We start from the raw sequence: 17,983 nt of genomic DNA, 5'->3' as shown, positions 1-17,983 counted from the left end.
ACGCCACAACCATTTGACAAGCAGGGCTTGGTTAAAACACACCATACTTTGAATGCCCAAACCCCATGGCTGAATCAATTGGCCAACGGTCTTCCAATTAACCAAATGAAAATTTAAAAGAGCCATCTAAATCCCCCCAAATTTAAAGAGCCATCTTAATCAGAAAATTTATCATTTTTCTACAGTAAAATATCAGGATAAAGAGTGTTTTACATTGTACAAATCAATTAAGGGTTCGATTTAAAACTGATATTTGACCAGAATCCCCATTCAACAAGAAAACCTCCAAAGGAACATAAGGAGAGGTCATAGATGATCCAAATCTATAGGTAGGTTGCAGTATTTTAGCACCTTTGGCACATTGAATAATCCGAAGACGTGGTCCAGTTCTCATCTGCCAGATCTGCAGGAAGTTGTTCACGTGAGAAAACATACTTAGAAATCATTCCAGTACTTTGGTGAAAGATTATTGGTGGTGAAATGCTTAGGTTGGCTGGGCACAGTAATAGCATCTTGTTTTAAGTTCATAACATTTATTTGGATAAGAAACAATAGATAAGAGTAATAAAACTAAGGGCATAACAAGATTTTAAGGTCATTAACATCCAAAAGTGAGATAAAGGACAAGAAACAAGCCTCAGAACCAAATATTTACTCACACAAGAATATTATTAGAGATTGAACAAGTAGTTCCTTAAAGAAACCAAAAGTATTATCAGATTACTAACTTCACGAAAGCAAGAGTAATTCTGTTACCCAAAAGCAGAACATGGAAGATGACATTCCAAACATTTCGCATAGCAGGTTAAATAAAAATAGTATTCAAAGGATAATTGACTGCAGATGGCATGGTATGTTCTCAAAAATAGAAATTTAAAGTAGATAGCAAATGAATGCAGAAGTAAATAAGTAATTCTAAAAAAAATCAAGGAAGTTGAACAATATTTTATTTTTCACACATAATAAAACGTTTCATTGGCAAGGGAACCATGATGCACAGAGAAAGCACCCACAAGGCTCACCTAAAGATTAAAAATGAAGCACCCTTAAGGCCAGCAAAATTAATGATGAGAATGGCATGCCTTTGGAGGTTTCAAATTTTCCAATCATGAACTTTTTGTGATGGGGAATGTAACTGGAAGCCTCCTTTGAAAATGTACAAGAGGTGACAGAAACTGGTTCTAGTACACAAGCATTAATTTGGGATGTTCCAGATGATGGAGGGCTCTTTTGGACCATGGTTCTCATTATGAAGAAGACCAATCAATGCCACCAAGTTACAATGCTCTTGGCTTGTCTAGGTTGAATTTATAGGCATAATCTATTCCTAAAAAGATAGGACTACTGATAACAAAGAAAAAGTAAAATAAGACTCAGACTTTAGTCAAGGACAGCCTGTTCAAGAAATCTATGATCAACACATTGTGCTTATTCTACTAAGAACTAAATTAAAACTGATCCAATAGTAAATAAACAATATAATAAACCATTGTTTGTAAAAGTGCACTCAAGAGAAAACTTCAAAGCCCCAAAAGCTCAGCGCTTTTCACCTTTAAAGCAAGGCACATCTGTGAATGTGCGCTTAAAGCATGCCCTTTTTGGAGCATTTTCAATAATAGCAAAGCTTAGTTTTTTTAGCTTAAAAAAATGTAAAATGTAGCTATCAGATCTTAATGTTGTTGATATATAAAACTGATTTTCATATGAAAGTCAATTTTATGGCATGATAACATACACCTAAGCCTGCCCCTCCACACCTTTACAAATTCTAGGAATAAAAAACCATCCAGGGACCACACTCCACATACTGCTCATCCTCGCCAAAGGTGAATCAAGCAAGAATGGGATCACTGAGGAAGGCAACAAGTTCAAGTTCTAGAATTCTAGTTCACAATACTCCTCATGAGAGAGACTATTAATTTTGATGAAGTAGATGTGGAAGATGATGGGTTACAAATCTTTTGATGCTAATGATAATGGTCCTATGCTTAATAAACATGATGGTTTATATACTCTTAGGATTACATTGCATTGCTTTTTTTTAGGCATAGAAATCATTACTCAATATTTTAGTGCTTTTTGGATTGTATCAACCATGTATTTCATGTCTTCATTTGATAATGGCTATCAAATATTATCGAATATCATATTTGTGTATATTTTTTAAAGCACAAGAAAATCATATAAAATGTTATTTTCTTATAAGTAAAATCATATAAAATGTTATATATCAATTATATATGATAAGTCAATAACTTGATTGTTATATTGCCCATTAATATTTAATGTCAAATTTATTACATTATCTTCTAAAATATGCGCTTCACTTCAATCAAATGTGCGCCTATGCTTTACGCTTAGGCTTCATTTGGTTGGGGGATAGAAGAGGAGATTTGATTTTCACTCATATGTGTTTAGTTTTTTGGGGAGGGGGGAGGGGAGATGGAAAACTCTTTTGTTTGGTTGAGAAGAAAAATAAGAGAATAGAAAATGTAGATTATATAAATTCTCCCATGCCCCTTGTACTCTTTATTTTATAGTTTATAAGAGGTGGGGGGGGGGGGGGGGGCTTTATTGTAGTCAACAACATTGATAGTGAGACTAATTTAATAATATTCCAACAGCATACTTTAAACTTTGAGCGTTTTGAGGGTGTGATTTCCTTCACCTTCCTAAGTGTGATTGCTTAGGAAGATTTAGGTGTGATTTTCTTGAGTTTATCTTTCTTTATACTCAATCTATTCACTGTTCTATCAACCATATTCAAGATCCATATCTTTAACCCTATTCAAGAAACCTTCAAGATCTCATCAAGAAATCTAATTTAGTGCTGAATTCCTAAAGATCATGCAGTCACCAAGATGAGATTTTCTAGGCAATCATACACCCAATACAATAAGAATCACAACCATGGTTCAACAATAACAAATGAAAAACAGGCCCCTTCGTAACTGTGTTAATCTGCTTGATCTTACAGAAATTTACCTATTATTCCTCCAGTCCATACTTACCTTTCTTAACTTCTCAACAATAAATGTTTGCAGCAAGAATTGCATTGCAGTAAAGCAACTAAGATCTATAGCATAACAAGTCACATTATTGGTTCAAGGGTGTGGAGGTTGAGGGCGTTTTGTATGAGACTGATTCAGATATTCAGGCTCAGGTAGTAGACTTTTATAAGAATCTATATCGGGAGTCTAAATCTTTTTTTTTTTTATAAGTAAAGAAAATTTTATTCAAAGACATAAGAATAAGTCACCCAAGTATACAGGAAGTATACATCAGGGGACCAAAACAATCAAATATACATATATTACAAGCATCCATCAAATAATAGACCAAAAAAATAGAATGACTTCCTATAATAGACATCCAATCCAATAGAGTTTTAAAGAAAAAAAGTTTTAAATCGGCTATAGTCCTTTCAGAATCTTCAAAACGCCGGTTGTTTCTCTCCCACCAAATGCACCACATCAAACAATGAGGTACAACCATCCAAATAACACCATTATAATGATGACCAAAATTTCCTTGCCAACATGCAAGGAGCTTAACCACAGTCTTTGGCATCACCCAATACCAAACAAGGTGAACACCATAGACCACAACTCAGAAACAATAGGACAATATCGGGAGTCTAAATCTTGGAAGCCACTGTTGATGGGTTAGAGTTTGCTAGCTTGGATGAAACCGAGAGAAAGGGAGTTTGACAAGGAGGACATCCAGAGGCACTTCAAGAGGCTGAGGGTGATAAGGCTCCTGGGCCTAATGGTTTTACTATGGCTTTTTTTCAATAGTGTTGCTGCATGCTTGAAAGGGATGTTATGGCTTTTTTCTAGGATTTTCATAGACATTGCGTCTTTGAAAAACCTCTCAATGCCACTTTCCTTTGTTTGATTCCCAAGAAGATTAATGCACTCAACATTAAAGAATTTTATCCTACTAACCTCGTGGGTAGTTTATATAAGCTTTTGTTAAAGGTGTTGGCTCATAGACTTCGTAATGTGTTGGATAAGCTCATCTCCAATTCCCCAAATTCTTTTGTTCGAGGAAGACAAATTCTTGATTCCATTCTCATTGCAAATGAATGCTTGGATAGCCGAAAAAAGAGTGACATCTCAGGTGTGATTTTCAAGTTGGACATTGAGAAGGCTTATGCTCATATGTATTGGAATGCGTTGTTTAACCTTATAGAAAGGATGGGTTTTGGGGAGAAGTGGAGGAGATGGATAAGCTCATCTCCAATTCCCCAAATTCTTTTGTTGGAGGAAGACAGATTCTTGATTTTGTTCTCATTGCAAATAAATGCTTAGATAGCAGAATAAAGAGCAGCATCCGGAGTGTGATTGTCAAGTTGGACGTTGAGAAGGCTTATGATCATGTGAATTGGAATGCGTTGTTTAACCTTATGGAGAGGTTGGGTTATAAGGAGAAGCGAGGGAGATGGATGAAGGCTTGTATTTCTACTATTGGTTTTCAGTTCTTGTTAATGGGTCTCCAACTGGGTTTTTTGGTAGCTCTTGCACTCTTCGTCAAGGGGACCCACTATCTCCACTCCTTTTCCTGTTGGTGATGGAGGAGCTATGTAGATTGTTGAAGAGAACAGAAGAGGGAGGCTTTCTTAGTAGTTTCCAAGCAAATCCCTATGCACAAAGAGGTTTGCATATCTCTCATCTCCTTTTTGCTAACAATACCATCTTATTTTGTGATGCCATTAGGGAGCAATTATTATATACACGGAAGGTGTTGATCTTCTTTGAAGCTATCACAGGCTTGAAAGTATATGTTGGCAAGAGTGAGATTCTTCCAGTGGGTGAGGTTGGCAACTTGGATGCTCTGGCTCATATTTTATGTCGCAAAGTTGGCAATTTGCTTGTGTCTTATTTGGGTATGCCTCTTGGGGCTCATTATAAGGATTACTCAATTTGGAACCCTATCATAGAGAGGATGGAAAAGAAGCTCTCTAGTTGGAAATGTTTATATTTGTCAAGGGTAGTAGGCTTACCTTACTAAAAAGTACTCTATCGAGCCTTTCCACCTATTATCTATCTCTTTTTACTATTCCTAAATATGTGGCGAATAGATTAGAAAGAATTAAGAGAAATTTCCTTTGGGGGGAGATCAAATGAAGTCTTCAAATATCTGCTTGTTGATTGGGATAAGGTTTGTTGGCCGATTGAGACAGGTGGTTTGGAGATCCGGAGGATCGGGTTGTTTAACCAAGCTTTTCTTGGAAAGTGGTTATGGCGTTTTGGGTACGAAGCCACCCATTTATGACGTCAGGTTATAGCTACCAAATATGGAGAGGCTAGAGGGAGTTGGTGCAGTAGAGTTGTTAGAAGGACGTGCAAAGAGTTTTTTTGGACATGTGGTGCATGCAGTGGGAGAGGGATTTCGTATTCGGTTCTAGTATGACCCATGGAGTAATCCTGATCTTTTGAAAGATTTTTATCCTGATCTGTTTGTCAACACTATCTCTAAAGAAGCATGGATTGCTAATTTGGTTATTAATGCACCTAAAAGGGGAGGTAGGTGTTGAAACTTACTATTCTATCGAGCTTTTCATGACTGGGAATTGGAGAGAGTTTTTACTTTTTTTAGCATATTTACTCCAAATGCTAAGGGGGGAGGATGATGATGTCTTAAATTGGCAATTGAATGCAACTTTCATCACTCTCATCCCTAAAAAAAATGCAGCAATTGAAGTCAAGGATTTTCGACCTATTAGTCTTGTTGGGGGGGTTTATAAGATCATTGCTCAGGTCTTAGCCACTAGACTTCGCACGGTTATGGAAGATATAATTTCATCTTCACAGAATGCTTTTGTGAGGAATAGGCAGATTCTTAACCCTGTGCTTATTGCTAATGAGTGTTAGCTAATGAGTGCCTTGACACTAGAGTGAAATCTGGTTTGCCAGGGCTACTTTGCAAATAAGATGTGGAGAAGGCTTTTGATCATGTAAACTAGAAATTTCTTATGCAGTTACTAGAACGGGGTTGGTTCTCTGCTAAATGGAGGCAATGGATTTTCTATTGTATATCTACAGTTCGCTTCTCTATCCTAATAAATGGCTCTCCTTGTGGGTTTTTTGAGGGTTCTAGGGGGTTGAGACAAGGTAACCCATTATCCCCTTTGCTATTTGTTTTGGTTATGGAAGCCCTTGGGAGGATGTTGGATAAAGCTATCCATGATGGTCACATGTCAGGCTTTGGTGTGGGTCGTTTAGAGGGAAGATCTTTGGCAGTTTCTCATCTCCTCTTTGCAGATGACACTCTAATTTTTTGTGATGCTGATCTAGATCAGGTTTTGTTTCTCCGTATGATCCTCATTTGGTTTGAGGCGGTTTCTAGTTTAAAGATAAATATGGGCAAGTCAGAGTTGGTTCCTGTTAGTATGGTGCATAATTTGGACTTACTGTTGACTGTCCTTGGCTGTAAACAAGGTACTCTTCCAATGAAATATTTGGGTCTTCCCTTGGGTGCTAAAGTCAAGGATAAGACAATATGGAATCCAATTCTAGAGAAGATAGAAAGAAGATTAGCAGGATGGAAACGTTTGTACCTATCCAAGGGAGGTAGAGTCACTTTAATCAAAAGCACTCTATCTAATTTACCCACGTATTTTCTATCTTTATATCCTATTCCTGCTGCTGTGACTAACCGAATCGAGAAACTTCAGAGGAATTTCTTATGGGGTGGCATTGGTGATGAACCAAAATTCCATTTGGTTAATTGGGCTACTATCTGCAATCCCATTGCCTCGGGTGGTTTGGGGATAAGGAAGGGAAGACTTTTTAATGAAGCTTTGCTTGGGAAGTGGCTATAGAGATTTGGGATAGAGAAGGCTGCCCTTTGGAGGCAAGTGATAGCAGTGAAATATGGCTGTGAATGGGGTGGCTGGTGTACTAGACCTATTAATGGCCCATATGGTGTTAGCTTGTGGAAAACTATTAGTCGAGGATGGCCTTCTTTTTCTCGCCACATTCTATATGATATTAGGGTTGGCTCTAGGGTGAAATTTTGGAAAGACCGTTGGTGTGGCGAAACATCTCTTGCAGTTAGCTATCCTGAATTATTTCGATTTTGCCGAAATCAAGAGATTAGTGTGGCTGAGATTATGAAGTTTGATAATGGAACCCTATTTTGGGATGTCAGTTTCTTTAGGGGTGTGCATGCTCGGGAATTAGAGGCACTGGATGGTTTCATGGATACCATATATGGTACTTTGGTGAGAGGGTTTGGGGAGGATAAGATGTGCTGGAAATCCAATAGTGAGAAAGGCTTCATGGTTAAGGATTATTATAGTCTCTTACTAGGCTTTAACGACTATTCCTTTCCTTGGAAAAGCATTTGGAAACAAAAGACTCCTTATCGAGTAGCTTTCTTTGTTTAGACTGCTGCTTTAGGGAAATGCTTAACGATTGACAATTTAAGGAAAATGAAGGTTTGGATATTGGTTTGGTGTTACATGTGCAAGTGTAATGGTGAATCGGTTGATCATCTTTTTCTTCATTGTCTGGTTGCAATGGATCTGTGGGCTATGGTGCTTGGTTTGTTTGGGGTGAGCTGGGTTATGCCGCAATTGGTAATGGGGCTTCTAGCATGCTGGCAAGGTAAATTTGGTCGTCATCGAAATTGGTATATATGGTTGATGGTTCCCCATTGTTTATTGTGGTGCCTTTGGAGGGAGAGAAATAGTCGGTGCTTTAAAGATAAGGAGAGATCCATATCAGACTTGAAACTATTTTTCTTTAGAACTTTAATGGATTGGTTGGCTGCATTGCAGAACAATCATTTTTATCTTTCCTTAATTTCTTAGATTCTTGTAATTTTTGTTCTTGATTGTTTCGTCCCTTGTACACTCCCTGTGTACTAGGGTGTTCCCCTTTTTTGACATCAATAAACTTATTACTTATCAAAAAATTGGCAGTTGATTCAGAACGGTGTTTTTGATATGCATTCTTTTTATAATTCTCTATTGGACGCCCCTTCTATTTCTTTCCCTTGGAATAGCATTTCGTGTGTAAAAAAAACCTAAAAGGGTGTATTTCTTTTTATGGACAGGAGCTAGGGGTGGGATTCTCACAATTGATAACCTTGTTAAGAGGAACTTGCCTCTTATTAATTGATGTTGCGTATGTAGTGATGAGGAAAATTATAGATCATCTTCTACTTCATTGTAAGTTTGTCCATGCTTTGTGGAGCAAAGTTTTTCTGATGTTTGGAGTTCAATGGGTGATGCCGAATACAGTTGTTTCTCTTTTTTTTGCACGGAGGAATTGGTTAGGGAAATTTTCTTCAGTACCAACTTGTCTTTTGTGGCTAATCTGACATGAACACAATGCACGCACATTTGAAGACATTGAAAGACTTGTAGATCTTTTGAAGTCTTTGCTAGCCAATACTTTGTTTGAGTGATCTCGTATTTGGGGTTCTATGCATTGTATTACTATGTCTGATTTTTTTAATTTCTGTTAGCTCCTCTTTGATTTTGGTTGTATTCCTTTCAAGTGCAATGGGTTTACTATCGTAAACACAATTTACTTTTCTTATCAATGAAACTTCGATTAACTATCAAAAAAAATATTTATTTATTGGTTCAAACCAATTTCAATGATGCTTAAACCTCCTATGCTTTAGCTTTTGAAAAATATACCAATTACAAAACAATAATATGCACTTTAATGAATAGGCATCAATGAGTCACTCAAACATAACAAAAGCATACCTCAACAATTCCTTTTCGAGGTGCATGAATAGCCAAACACAAACAGTAATCACTCTTCACTGGTTCATAATAATTGGAACTTGATGCTGCAGCAGTATCTCTTTTGACTAGCATCTCCATGAATAGGCAGCTAGCATCGCGGTATCCCTGCAAATTATTTAAATCCACTGTTAGGGGGAAAATACTTATGTCAGACAAAAATTTCAATTTATAGATGCCAAGGGAAAACCTTCCATAACCGCACCACCACAAGTGCCTGAGTGTCTAAGAGCAATATACGACCAAGTGAATCTGTTATTGCAGCTAATGTACCGCTAGGTGAGAGGGTCAGCTTCTCACCCTTCCTTGGATGATCCTTCAAACACGTCAAAGGAGAAGCTGTCACAAAACAAGTTGCCAGTCTGTCAGCCAATAGAAATTTGTAGGTAGTTGAAAGTTGGATGTAGGAAGCTTGGAAGGAAACACTATTCATACTTCACATTCACAATAAACTGGAGATAGACTATGCCATAGCATTTTCAAACAACTCAAACCATCTCAAACAACTTTCCCTCATATTTTCTCAATGGAAACCACCCATATCTTTAAACAAATTTCTTCATTCCATTTTTTTTTTTTTTCTTGGATGACTTGGAACTTCACCAAGGCAAGGTCATTTGGACCCATCCTTGTATAGTAAATCACAATACACAATCCCACCCGTCAAAACCATGTATTCGGTAATTATTTATTTCATATATATCTATACTACTATTTAAGGGGTTTCTCCTGTTTGGGATCTTCACTTTTTTGTTCAAAAATGGTCATCTATGTTTAAGTAGAGACAAAACTAAAGGACAATCCAGTAAAAATACAACTCTAACTCCCACTAAAACATTGCCAAAAAAATATGGCCACTCTTATTAATTTTTAAATTATTTTATCCACTTATATATTAGATTCTCAAAATAAAAATTATATATATAAAATAATCACAGGTTTTTTTTTTTCCTACAAAAAAAGTCTCATTGCACGAGCGTGTGATGAGGCTGTGTGTGTGTGTGTGTGTATATAACGCCTTCTTTTTTTCTTCTCACCAGACAGTTGTATTTAGATGGATGAGTACTTAAAACTACTCACATTAATGAGGAAGTAAAATTTGAGCTAGAGGTCATTGGCAGCACATCTAAATATATACTCTCTATATTACATAATACACAGTGGAAATGTCTGGTGACACCAAAATTCACCAACTTTTTCACCAAAACTATTTTTCTCTCTTCTTTATTTTGTGTTGTGGTGGGCAATGTTTTGAATACCATTCCATTCCAGCCAGAATGGCCAGAATTTTTCACTCCAGTGCTTAGTCCGGTGCAAAGAACCCCCTTGTTCCATATCATTCCAAATACCGCCCTGTGCCGGCCTGAACCGGCGTGCCTGAAAAAATTTCGGTATGCCGGGCAAAATGAGTGTACCAGCCCGAAATTAAAACACTTGAAGAGAAGAAAAAAAAAAACTTGAAAAAGAGAGAGGTGAGAGAGAAAGCATGAAAGAAAATTGGCAATTGATATGCTGCTTGAGATAAGTGGAGATGAGTAAAAAAATAAAACTGAGAACCGATGAATGAAGAAAGAGAGTTAAGATGAGGAGAAAAAAAGTAGAGAACAAAATAAAGGGAGATGGTAGACCGAAAATGAGGAGAAAACAGGTGAACATGGGAGAGTGAAGAGAGGATTTGGGAAATAGAAAAAAGTAAGAAATAAATGTGGTCTGACATTTTGATGAGACCATTGACATAATTTTGGCAGGTGAGAGAGAGAATGGAAGGAAAGCTAAAACTAAAATGAAAAAGGAAAAATAATAATAAATTCAAATTTGTGTCAGGTTTGACTTTACCCGTTTGGGCTTTTGCTAATAAAGACAAAAGACACTTCTCTTTTCTCTTTTATACTTTGTTACACAATAATATTATTATTATACTAACATTTTATATTTATATCGCATACAAAAAGTTAGATAGACGGGTTTTTTTAAATTAAAAAATTGGTTAGATAGACAAACTGAAATTAGGGATTTTATCGAGGTTTTATATATATATACGGTGTGTAATCCCGAAACAATGCACCAGCGCACACCGATACCGAAATATTCCGTTCCACTAGTCAATCTGGAACGGTTTCCAGAACAAAGTTCAAAACATTGGTGGTGGGTCTCAATGAGCTCGGATGAGTTTATGAGAAAGTATGTGAATTTTACTGTGAAAAATCTATGGTAGAACTCACACAATTTAGAAACATAATCATTAATTAGCCTACCTCGAGCAAATGATTGAGGCTTCACTTCCGATTTTCTTGGTGACATTTGTTCACTCCGCCAAAACATTCTCGAAACAGAAGCAATTGTCGAAAATGTTGCAGGAACGACTTTTGATAAAATAGCTCCCACTAAAGACCTGCTTTTGTCTTCTGAAAGCCTTTTAGAGGTTGAAATAGAACTTAGTCAACAAAATACCAATGTAAAAGAGTAAAGGACAAATAACAAAGATAGCCCTTTAGGCTGCGAAGTGAGAAGAATCAATTTTGTCAAGACAATAAATTAATAATCATTATAGAGAAAGATATCCCATCAGTACCTGAATGCCGAAACAACAGCATCCTCTCCAACAGCGACCGCAGAGTAATAACGCTGACTTGACTGCCCAACAATAAAAGCAGCTGAATTCAAAAACCAAAATACCTTCAGAGAGTTTCCATCATTTTATGAGACAAATGATGTAGGGCAAATGGGAATGAAATCAAATCAGATCTGGTAGACACCTTGGATTTTCAGGCATTAGGGCTTAAGGTTTGGTGGGAATAAAGCTGTAAAATAATATGGACTATAGGGTTTCAAATGGTGAAAATGAATAGTAGGATTTAGAATTGAATCAATGAGAAAATCTAAGGTTTGGGTTGCTGCTCTAGAGTAATGAACAGTAAACCAACAGTAATTGGGCTGTTTTGGGTTATTTGATGGATGGATGATTTAGGGTTTTGAAATTTTGAATTTTAGGGTTTGAAGTTGAAAAATTGCTGCGGACAATAAAGAATTTGAGGAAAAAAAAGATTAAATACCAAAATATTCAAGATGTGTTATATAGTTATGATGTGGAACTTTCTTAGCACCTTTTGTACGTTACTTTAGTTATTATTGAGTCTTAATATTAGAAGTTTTTTATGTTAAAAAGTTGTTGGTTCAGTTTTAAATAAGTTTCATTAGAATGAGGGCAATTTGGTAATTTTAGATTTTATGCAATTTGGCAATGCAAGAGGCCAGGAATTGTACAACTTCAACATCTCAAAACTTGAGGCCGATTTTTCCGCAACCAAGGGAGATTGATGCAAACAATAAAGAGCTCAACTGCTCGAGAAAATAAGATTAAATACCAAAAGATTCAATATATGTGGTATACTAATATAGTTTTGATGTAGGATTTTTATTGTACTTTTCATATGTTACTTTAGTCATTATTGAGTCTTAGTATTAAGGTTTTTAGTTCAGACCATCGCTGGTTAAGTTTTAATTAAGTTTACTAGAATAAAGGCAAATTGGTAAATTCCAAATTTTCAGGAATGGTGTCCATGGCTTAAGTCCTTTTTTGTATTTGGTGTCCTTTTTCTATTTGGTTTAAAAGCCCTCAAGAAATTTTTCTTTGCTACTAGTAATTCTAGTCTTTCTAGGAATAGGTTATTTAGAAGTTCTAGTCCTTCTAGGAAAAGATTTAGCAATAGCCTATATAAAGCATTTACTGTAGTCAAGAAGACGTGAGCTTAATTTTAATAAAATTGCAATAGCTCATTTAAAGCTTTGAAGGTGTGATTGCTTAGGAAAACTTCATTAAGATTGCCTAGGGTTTATCCTTCTTTGTTTCTCATTCTATTCACTGCTTCTAACACCAGTCACCAAACATCCAATCTTATTACCTTACCCTTAAACATCCCATCAAGGAATTTAATTTAGTGCCAAATTCCTAAAAATCCTACATCAAAATTGGTATCAGAACCCATTCAAGCTTTTTTCCTGCATCAGAAATTCAGGTGTGTTTCTAGGTTTCAAGTTGTTTGAACTCTAAGGACAGAAAAGAAAAAGAATAAACTTCAAAGCATCACACCTCAAAGAAGGTTGTATCATAGAAACCACAAATAAAGCTTCATCGCTTCTGAAAAAATTAGAAAAATCATTCCTGTTCTTAAATAGAAAGCATTACACTTACATCTCTATAAATAGATTATTAATACCTGTTTCTAATAGAACTTGAACTTCTTGACCCCTAATAAGATTTGGACTATTAGAACAGCCTATCCCTAGAAACCATAAATTACAAAATTGCCCTTGACATTGAAACTAAATAAAATTAAATTAAAACGAAATTGGCTTCTCACCATCAACAAACTACTAGAAGTATTATTATGAGGAAATACTAGAACAAAAACAAGACAGCACAACATTGACAGCCTGTATAGAGTAATACGTTGGGTTAATTACCATTTTTATCCTTAACGTTTGTCCTATATGTCAAAATGGTCCTTTAGTTTTCAAATGTGTCAATTTAGTCCCTAACCTTTTGGTATTGCGTCAAAATAGTCCCTACCGTCAAGTGGTGAATGGAAAAAACTAGAGTGGCTTACGGTGATATTAAAATATTAACTTTGATGCCTCTTGGGCTGCCGCGTGGCCTTAATTACAAAAACAATTTAAAAAAAAAAAAAAAAAAAAAAAAAAAAAAAAAAAAAAGAAAGAAAGAAAGAAAGAAAAAATATCAGCCAAACTAAAATGCCTAGATCTCTAATCATTTTGCATAGATTCAAAAACAGGTTACGGAGGACAACCCAAAACAAAATTGAAACAACAATAAAATAAATAGATATGACCTAGGAGTCAGCACATAGGCCTGATTTGGAGTCAACACCTAGGCTTGGCTTGGAGTCAGCACCTAGTGTAGACCTGGAGTCAGCACCAGACCAAAGAAAGACCAAACGACCATTTTTTCATTCATCAAAATATCATCTATCTCCTCAAGGAGTACAATAGGTTGCTTATAAAGGATTACTAAACCCTAGTTCTAATTGGTTAGGAAATCCTAATTGCCTTATTACGAAAATAATCTTGCTTCCGAATTAAAATATTAATAGCCTAATAAACTACTAGGACCTAAAACATAAAAATACAATTGACTTGCAAACATAAATAATACTAAATAAAAATCTTCTTGCGTATCCCGCATCAACACATCAACAGCTCTGTAGACTTCTTTCTTGACTCGCCTTACAAAGCAAGAACCAATCATAGGGCACCCAAACATGTGGAACTCTCACTCTAAAAACTTTGGCCCTGGCTCCTATGCCTGTCATGGGTGCAAGAATCTTCATGGGTTGACCAAGTTGTATGGTATCATGTGTTGAGATGGTGCTTCTGCACTAACGCAAGGAAATTAGCTTCATTAAGTACAGGTAAATGGTTGTAATTGTCCATGGCACACAAATAGAGGTTTCGGTCCAAGTTTGAAGCGACTTTTGATTCTCTATTTTAGTTCATCTAATGTTGAACTTGTAATCTCCAACAATCAAATTATCAAAGCACATTAGATAGTAACATCAAATGCTTGGTCAGTGCTCTCTTTAAATCCATCTGATTCTTGTTGCAAGTGCTATGAACCCAACAGCAAAAAAGGGTGCATTGGCTTTGGGGCTAGGAAGATTGTTTAAGGAAAAAAAAAGAAGAAGAAGAAGAAGAAAACCCAACCAACAGGTCTTGGAATTTTAGTCTGGCTTTTTTTTTTTTTAATAATTAAGGCCAAGAGGCATCCTTGCTGGCACCAAAGTTAATATTTTAATATTACTGTTAGCCACATCAACTTTTTCCATCCACCAATTAATGGCATGAACTATTTTGAAACAATACCAAAACATTAGGGATTATACTGACACATTTGAAATTTTAGGGACTGTTTTAACACAGGGCAAGCATTAGGGACCAAAATGGTAATTGACCCTAATATGTTTTATAAGCCAACATAAATAAGAATACTACCACTTGTTTACTAAACAGAACCTTAAACCATGAACACAACTTTTAAAGAAACCAACTTTACAGTAATAAAATCAAGAGAATAGTTTATACCTGGAGTTCCATCAGTGGTGGAGGCATTATACCAGTGATTGCAGCATCAGCACAAGTACCATACTTGCTAACATTCCATAACTGGAAAGGTAATCTTCCATAAGGAGTTTCTGGGCCCTCTGAACCTCGCTTTCTTGGTTTCTGATCCCAATACTGAGTATGTGTTTCTTCAAACCATTGGCGCAGCATACTCTAAGAAAACAAGTAAACAAGCATGCAAAGACAATCAATGAAGATCCCTAAAGGCCAGAATCCAATAACACCAAATGTAGAACAAGAATATATACAGTGCAACCATAAACTTATACTCACACAAATCATTGAATAATACCTGGTTATTTTCTTTTAGAAACCCATCAAAGACAAGAACTTACTCATTTGCATCATATAAACTATAACAATTGCATTATTAATAATAGAGTATAGAATAAAATGCAATATACATCGTCTAAGTTTGGACCAATTTTTTTTATCTCTGAAATTTAAAAGTTCTAATTTTGGTCAGTTATGTTTGGGAGTGCTTTTAATGTGACTCTTCCGTCCATCACAGCCGCACATGGCTGTTAAATTCCCACTTGTACTTAAAACAACAAACTTTTCATAATTGAAACTATGTCGTTTTGAAATCTATTTAATCCATATCAACAATCGAACCAAATAAAATCCACATCAGCACTTTTATTAGAAAAATTTTAATAAAAAAATCCTTTTCTTTTTCTTGCTTTTGTTTTATATTCTCGCTCACCTACCAATGGCCACACCAACCACAGCTGGCTATGGCAACATTTCCACTAACTCTACCACTCCAGTCTCTCTCTCTCTCTCTCTCTCTCTCTCTCTCTCTCTCTCTCTCTCCCAAGAGATTGTTCCTCTTCAAGGACCAAAAGCAAAATTAACCCAAATTTTGGAGGATGTACATTAGTACATGTTAGTCTCTCTAAAAAGTAGTTGCAAAATAATAATAATAAGAGACAGAAAATGTACCTGAATATGAGAACCATCAAAGCGAGCAACTATGCCCGGCATGACAACACAGACTTCTTCTGAGGAAGCAGTGTCTTGGGTCAAATCTCTCTTTGTTCCACGAACTCTCAACTTAAGAATTCGCCCAGGATGTATCATCTGCGTAATTGAATTTTCACTAGTTTCATCAACAATTTTTTTTAAGCTCAATAAAAATGAGGTAAACTACTTTTTGCTCAAAGATGCTGATCGAACAAAACAGACAACCAGAAGCGGGAATGAATTGTTTAATTTTTATCATAGAGACAATGATGATGATGATGATGATGATTACAATTGGTTAAAACGTAGAGAGATGAGAGCGGGGCAAACCTGTTTGTGAATGAAATGACCAAGCAGAGAGTAAAAGAGCAAATAGCCGGAAGAGGTGCCGGCCACAACAACCCGAATATCGTAATCTTCAAAAACGAGCCACTCAATGGCTGTAATATGCTCGGACTCGATCGGGGACAAATCGGGTCGGATGTTGACACGGGAATCGGGCGAAGAAGATCCGAATCCGAGGAGGAGTATGAGGGAGTTGTGGGCGAGCGCGAGTGCGTGAGTGTCCAGAGCACACACAAGATTTGGGTCCTCCACGAGCCACCCTTCCTTTCCGGCCCCAACCAAGCTCAGCTCCTCGCACGCAATGCAACCCACTTCCGTACTACTGCTACTCTGCTTCTGCCTCCACATTTCTTTCTTTCTTTTCTTCTTCTTAATGTGATCGGATCGGATCGGATCGCATCAATCTTGCTGAGAGAAAATGAGATAAAAGACAAGACTACCGTTTCACTTTCACTTTCAATTTCAATGTGTGCTGTCTTGTCTTCTTCTTGATCTCAACCCATCCCACTACGTTCTATTTTTTCACTTTATAGGAAAGGGTAGGCAGGCCCTCGATTAGCAGTAATTTGAGAAAATTTCTAACTCTACCGCTTTTTTATCACAAATTCTATATCCTTCTCCTTTAAAATTTTTTGTAAAAAACAACATAATATTTTCTTGTAAGTATATATAAAATAAATTTTTTCCAACCAATACCAAAATTTACCCACGTTTAGTTTATATATTTATTATGCAAAATGCATTTTTGCTATTGCACTTGTGCAAATATACACAAGAACTATTGTCTTGCATTTTAGTTTTTATTATTTTTTTGTGTTTTTGGTTAATGGTTGAAGTATGTGAATAGAGAGAAACAATTTTTAAAAATGAAAAATTTTAAAATTTTAACAAAATAGAGTTTAGAATAGATAATTTAATGTGAGTGTTTTGAAAAGTAATTAAGTAAAATAGAAAGAAAAAAAAAATTCTTATATTAAAATAGACAAATTTTGGCATAAGCATGTATCATCTATAATGTTATCCAGACCATCAATATAGTCATTTGAAAGCCCAACATGAAATAATTAGATAGGTGTAGCCTACCCTTTTAAATTGGGTGTTAAACTAACATTTTCAATGATTTACTTTAATCTAAACCCTTAGGGGTTCATCAAAAAAAAAACCCTTAGGGGATCAAATATAACAAATAATTGTTGCTGATTAAATTGTAATCGGGCCAAACCAAGTAGCCATATGTGAGCCCAACCTACAAACAGGCCCAAAAGTATGCCTAGTAACCCATAACCAACTCATTTGTTATTGGTAAATGTCTAACAAACCAGATATTAAGTCCAAATTTAAGGTATGGACTTGGGAATATGTTAGGTACCCAAACCTATGTGGCTGCATGGGTCAGCCTCTACTTCAGTATTCCATAGTTATATTCCAATAAGGACCGGTGTAACGCATATCAACTCAACACACGTGCAACGCAGTGGACATGCACGTTGGAGTAACTTGGCATGGCTTGTGTTGCCCTCTCATTAGGTTCGTACTCTCTATATTATATTGATGTGTTAAGTTTAAACAACCCGTGATACAGGAAGAATGATGAGAGCAATAAATTATCTTGTGAACCATTTGTGGAAACTGGAAATCACCCATTTCTCATATTCATGCTAATTGTTGTCATGGTGAGTCGGTGACAACTAATTATTTAGGATCCTTTCTTAAGATAACCCTTGTTTTATATATATATATATATATATATATATATATATATATATA

General features: G+C 36.0%; 1 protein-coding gene across 1 annotated transcript; it reads right to left on the bottom strand.

Annotated features, from left to right (window-relative positions):
• Positions 1 to 155: 155 nt before the first annotated feature.
• Positions 156 to 16,757, bottom strand: LOC142641589 (uncharacterized). Its single transcript, XM_075816038.1, has 8 exons — positions 16,202 to 16,757; positions 15,851 to 15,988; positions 14,867 to 15,058; positions 11,340 to 11,401; positions 11,023 to 11,180; positions 8,958 to 9,106; positions 8,729 to 8,875; positions 156 to 403 (listed from the first exon to the last, which is right to left on the bottom strand). The coding sequence occupies exons 1-8, from the start codon at positions 16,562 to 16,564 to the stop codon at positions 224 to 226; spliced, it is 1,389 nt and encodes a 462-aa protein (XP_075672153.1). The 5' UTR covers positions 16,565 to 16,757; the 3' UTR covers positions 156 to 223.
• Positions 16,758 to 17,983: the final 1,226 nt, after the last annotated feature.

Source organism: Castanea sativa, chromosome 6 (genome assembly GCF_040712315.1).
Source record: "Castanea sativa cultivar Marrone di Chiusa Pesio chromosome 6, ASM4071231v1".
Classification (NCBI taxonomy): Eukaryota; Viridiplantae; Streptophyta; class Magnoliopsida; order Fagales; family Fagaceae; genus Castanea; species Castanea sativa.
Note: the sequence above shows the minus strand (reverse complement) of the source record. Positions and strands in the feature narration are given on the sequence as shown.